The 5,295-nt window shown below is 44.4% G+C and overlaps 2 protein-coding genes across 2 annotated transcripts; both read left to right on the top strand.

Moving 5' to 3' along the window:
- Positions 1-1,497: 1,497 nt before the first annotated feature.
- LOC131890489 (tRNA-uridine aminocarboxypropyltransferase 2-like) lies at positions 1,498-3,386 on the top strand. The gene has a single exon (XM_059239838.1). The coding sequence runs from the start codon at positions 2,513-2,515 to the stop codon at positions 3,332-3,334; it is 822 nt and encodes a 273-aa protein (XP_059095821.1). The 5' UTR covers positions 1,498-2,512; the 3' UTR covers positions 3,335-3,386.
- An 8-nt stretch (positions 3,387-3,394) lies between these two features.
- On the top strand, positions 3,395-4,536 carry LOC131890488 (polyprenol reductase-like). The gene has a single exon (XM_059239837.1). The coding sequence runs from the start codon at positions 3,395-3,397 to the stop codon at positions 4,328-4,330; it is 936 nt and encodes a 311-aa protein (XP_059095820.1). The 3' UTR covers positions 4,331-4,536.
- Positions 4,537-5,295: the final 759 nt, after the last annotated feature.

The following is a 5,295-nucleotide window of genomic DNA, read 5'->3' as shown; positions in this document are numbered from 1 at the left end:
GCTTCAAGAACCAGTCCAAGACATGGCGAGCGTGTCAACGAGCGAGCGAGCGAGTAAGCGCTCTCCAGCCCCCTAACACCCCTAACAGGAACGGACGTACACGCACACACTCAGAGAGCACAGACTCGAATATCCAAAGTTCTATTTATCTACNGTGAATTGAAGTCACCCATGGCTCAGATCGAGTTTGGGACCATGGGCCGAGATTTATAATAACATCATTCTTACCTCCTGCGATGGTCGCCATACAGGCTTCAAGAACCAGTCCAAGACATGGCGAGCGTGTCAACGAGCGAGCGAGCGAGCGAGCGAGCGAGTAAGCGCTTCTCCAGCACCCCCTAACACCCGTAGCAGGAACGGACGTACACGCACACACTCAGAGAGCACAGACTCGAATATCCAAAGTTCTATTTATCTACATAGATCGGTAGATCGAGCAATCGTGGAACGTACTCTCGACTCAGAGTGATTATTTTGAAGACAGACACTCACTCCCCTGCCAAGACACTTGGGCAAATCTCGTCCTCTTTCTTTTTCTGCTGGGGGCACGCCGGCGCTTACTCTGAGGCAAGATCCTCAGCAGGGCTTGAACCTCAGTCTCAAGTTCTCACCTGAGGACGACCTCACAGATCCATTGAGCAGAGAAACGCACGCCCACACATACATGACCCTGTGGAAGAGATGGGGGCACAGACCATGGGGGCAGACAGAGCTCGTAAACCCGAAAAACATGAGGGAGCGCTCCAGCCAGAGGTGCCTTAGTGCGTGAGTGCGTGAGTTTGGGAACATGCAACAGGCGATCTCAAGAATGGAATCTTTCTGTCTCTCCGTCTGGACGGTCTGGACACAATCCATAGTGATTAAAAGGTTGTGACCAAAAAAAAGCAGATTACCTGGCCCGGAATGCATTTTAGGAGCTAAAAGAGTTAGAGTTAGGTTTGCAAATTCTAAGTCTTTAATTGGTCAACAAGAGTCTGCTACTCTGTGCATCCTGAAAAGATGAGACTTATTGCTAAGAGTAACAATTTGTTGACATCGTAATCATAACTAACATTCCGAAGTTAGTGACGATGGGAAGCATTCATTGATTGAGGTTCAACTAATTTTTGACTTTGACGTGGATCGAGATGGTGAAATGAGTTTTGAAAGACAACAAATTATGTCAAAGAGAGTAAAAAAGAGCTAAATCGCGGCTGAAGCCCCAAAGAGCTAAATGAGCTCCCTCAATTTTTTTCAGAGTTAGATTTGGTCACCTTAACACCATCAATGACATCCGTGTACTGTACAAGCAAAATAAGGAGACGATAGTCGGCGGCATGGCGAGCCAAGCCACCCAAATCTCTGAAAATATATAAGACTGAACATGGAGTGGACTGAATTGTCCTGCGTGCCCTCCCCGGTCTTTTATATCTATGGCTCGTACAGGTGATTCTCGAGGTCCACGTGAAAAAAACAACTTAACCAAGAATGTTGGTGCGGGCCGGCGCATGTCCGAAAGAGAGGAAGCGCTCGTTTAGGAGTGACCACTTACTGGAAAATCAAAAAGAAGAACTTTCATACTCTAGCCCAACAACGAAGGCCTTTCGAATAGATTACGTCTTAGACAAGCTAGAAATACGATATATATTCTTATTCAAGTGTAGAATATGATATCAGATTGAATCGCATACGCCTGATCACACGACCCTTTCTATTGATCTTTCTACTAAGCGTCACCTTTCAGTAGTCAATTTTTCTCTTGATTGGTTGCCTGCACATGACAACATTGTGAGGTCCATCCAACGAAGGCAGGAGCCGCACTTTTGGGATGCCATGTGTTGTTCCCCAGAGAGATCGGCGACCATGTTCTCTCCTGTATCTCCTCCTTGTAACCCGAAGACCCAGTGTGGACCATCTTAGTGGAGAAGAAAGCGATCTACTCCTGGACGGCCTCGTTACACACGAGGAAACCTTATCCGTGCATCGAACTCAAATTTTGGCTTGGCCCGATAATGGCATGGCTCCATCAAAAAAGTGTCGGATGATGCTCTCTGTCTTTGTCTCTTCGCTATGTCTTCAAATGAATGAAGTGTATCATTCATGCCAAACCACTTGGAGTGAGTTCCCTTTTCTCTGAGCTGAAATTGTGGCGGATGTGACCCGACTATTTGGACACTCTTTAACCTTTGGCATCCGTTAATTGCAATTGAGCAAGACTGAGCAGTTATATACTCAAGCGACACATGCTTTGAGGTGAAAGTTCTCCGAGTAGTTTCATCCTAAAGAGATTAGCCTATACATTTTCTCGAAATGGGCAGTTTTCTTCACCAAAACACTGATATAATGGAAGAAGATTTCGTATCGTCCGAGTGTTCTCTCATGTCCACCCGAAATGAAAATGAACGTGGAACAGTGTTCCTGGCCCCAGCCATGGTTTTAACTGCGTTCTAAATTGTTTTGGGGCTCTCTTCCCAGGTCAAACATTCTATCAAAGTGATCTTTCTCATCGAGTTTTGATGTCCGCGCCCAACTGATGACATTTCCGTGGAAAATGAATGTCTCTCATTCTGACATTGACAGTTCAGAAAATGAGGTGTTTCCTTCTGGTTTAACCCATTTGCCCCTGCTAAGCTTTTTGAGTGATGGTCAACCAGATTCATCGCGTCGAATGTGCAACGGATGTGAAAGACCCTTGCGAGTTTGCTGGTGTGGCTACTTGCCTCGACCTCTGGTCAAGATCCAATCATCAGTAATCATCCTCCAACATCCTAATGAGCGGAAACGAGGCATCAAAACTGCTCTTATGGCTTCCAAGGGCATCGCGCAGGATCGTTGTCGAATTTTTCGAGGCCGGAAGTTTCCTGGACAACACGGAGACCTTCAAGATCTTTTTCAAAGGCTAGCCATCGAGGCTACTGATGTTCATCGCCAATCCAAGGTGTTAATCTTGTATCCAGGAAAAGAGGCATTACCGTTATCGGATTTGAAGCCAGGCCAAGGTCCCTACACGTTCATAGTATTGGACGGAACTTGGGATGAGGCCAAGAAGTTGTTCGCGTGGAATCCGGCCTTGCAAAAGTTACCTCAAGTCAGCCTGCAAATTGAAAGGCCTAGTGCTTATGTCGTTCGAACTCAACCTGCCGATTTGTGCTTGTCCACCCTTGAAACGGTGGCCGAAACTCTGGCCACGGTTGAAGCCGATCCAAGCATTCGAGATCGACTCCTCCAACCTCTCCATGCCATGTGTAATTTTCAAATCAATCATGGAGCTGTGATCCACGATAGCAAAGAGTTTAAAGAGCAAAATAGGCAGTTTGTGAAAGAAAATAATTGGAAGAAGAAAAAAGTGCTATAAAATTCCAAGATTCGTTCTTTACTAACAAGTTTGTTACTTGGTTTGTTTCAGATTCCAATTATGAACCTATTAGGCGAAGAGATTAACTTGATATGGGTCTTACTAGGATTGCTCTCCGTATTCATTATATCCTTTGGTGGCTTGGTCAATTATTGGGCTACCTTCTTGCCCAAGTTCGTCCATGATGTGTTTCGTTACGGCAAAACGCACAAGTCAGACAACCGGCATGGCTTAATTCGAATGATCGAGATCCCCAAGCACTATTACTCCCATTACTACATCTTCACCCTTCTTTATGGGTCCGCCTTGTGGTTGGTAGCTTTGGGCGTCTACTTCCTGGAGGTCCCGGCCCCTCAGTTCTTTCTGAGGTTTCTGGATTTTGTGGGAACAATTCATCGGACGGAATCAACCTCGGCCGAGGGTGCCTTCATAGCTCTGACCTTACTTCTAGTTCAAGCCACTCGAAGACTATATGAGTGCCTCCACGTGAATGTTAAATCCAACGCACGGATGAATGTCCTTCATCACATTGCGGGATTTGTTCATTACTTCTGTGTCCCCACAGGTATGCTCCTCGAAGCCCCCGGTTTCCAACAGGAGAAAAGAGGCTTCCAATGGATGCATGTGCAATTTATGATTCCAAATGTCATTGTGGTTCAGTGGATAGCTGTGGCAGTGTTTTTCTGGGCTGGATATCATCAAAATAAGGCTCATCAAATTTTGTCTAACCTGAGGAAAGGCAAGAGCTCGTCCAGTTACTCCATTCCCCGAGGTGATTGGTTCGAGTATGTGTCTTGCCCACACTATACGGCCGAAGTGATTATCTACGGATGTTTTAGTATTATTTTGGGAATCAAGCACCAAACAGGCTTGCTAATATTTATTTGGGTTCTCATTAATCAGACCATTGCCAGCCTTATGAGCCATTTTTGGTATCAGGACAAGTTTGAAAATTATCCCAGGCAACGCAAATCAATCATTCCGCTCATCTTCTAACAGGTGTCCACATTTGAGTAAAACGAAAGTGAATACTCTTCCTCCAAACATTTGAAACATGAAATCATGCCTTATCGTCTCGCAGCTGATCCTGTTCAACCCTTTGTCACCAAGATGTCCTTGATGTCTTTAGCGGCCCTTTATGCAATACTGATTTTCTTATTTATACATAGTAATGAAATACATCAATTATTGTCTCTATGCAACATCTATCGGATCTTGATAGGAGTAGTAAATGACATTGAAATATCGTTGTTGAGAAACTCGGTTATAGAAACAATCCTGACAAAAGCATCATTTTCATTTCTACTGTTTTTTTGCGTAAGAAATGAATTCGCCTACAAAAGCCAACCCAAGATGCAATATCCGGATGTAGCAGCCTTTTTCGCGAAAATGTGGTGGATTTTCCTTATATCTCCACTCTTTTCCTCCAAGACTCAAAGAAATATTCGAGATGATGAATTTTCTCCGGCTAATATTATTTATTGCACTCAAGAGTGATTTTATTTAAGAACATTTTTTTTGTCATTTTTGGAGATCTCTGGACATCTGCTTTAAAACGACACGCAAGAAATCCGTCTCAATCTCAAAACCTTACTAACCAGCCATCTCAGCCTGAGATTCGTGGCAAACAACCCCAGAACGGACTTTGTGGCAATCCAAAAAACCGTCATAAAGTGAGGTGATCAGATTAGGCTAAAATTGAATAACAAAGCTTTTGTGTTTCCAGACAGGCGACTCCAAATGGCACCAAATTTTGCAAGCTTGAAAATTCCTGCCATGAAATTACATGCTTTAAATGCCCAAAAGATCGAAATTGATCATTCGAGACGTTCAAATCTACTTCCCCTCGTTTAGGGAGTGTAATTCTGGTCGCCCTTACATTGGAAACTGCATTGCTAGCGTTTATTCGGCCACCGTCAGGGGCGCCAAAATGAGACATGAATTCAGTCAAAAACACTCCA

The sequence above is a fragment of the Tigriopus californicus genome, chromosome 11 (assembly GCF_007210705.1).
Source record: "Tigriopus californicus strain San Diego chromosome 11, Tcal_SD_v2.1, whole genome shotgun sequence".
Taxonomy (NCBI): Eukaryota; Metazoa; Arthropoda; class Copepoda; order Harpacticoida; family Harpacticidae; genus Tigriopus; species Tigriopus californicus.
This window is presented reverse-complemented; position numbering and strand designations above follow the sequence as displayed.

Excerpts from the sequence above, each read along its gene's own strand:
- LOC131890489 (XM_059239838.1), top strand. The coding sequence starts at position 2,513 with ATGACATTTCCGTGGAAAATGAATGTCTCTCATTCTGACATTGACAGT.
- LOC131890488 (XM_059239837.1), top strand. The coding sequence starts at position 3,395 with ATGAACCTATTAGGCGAAGAGATTAACTTGATATGGGTCTTACTAGGA.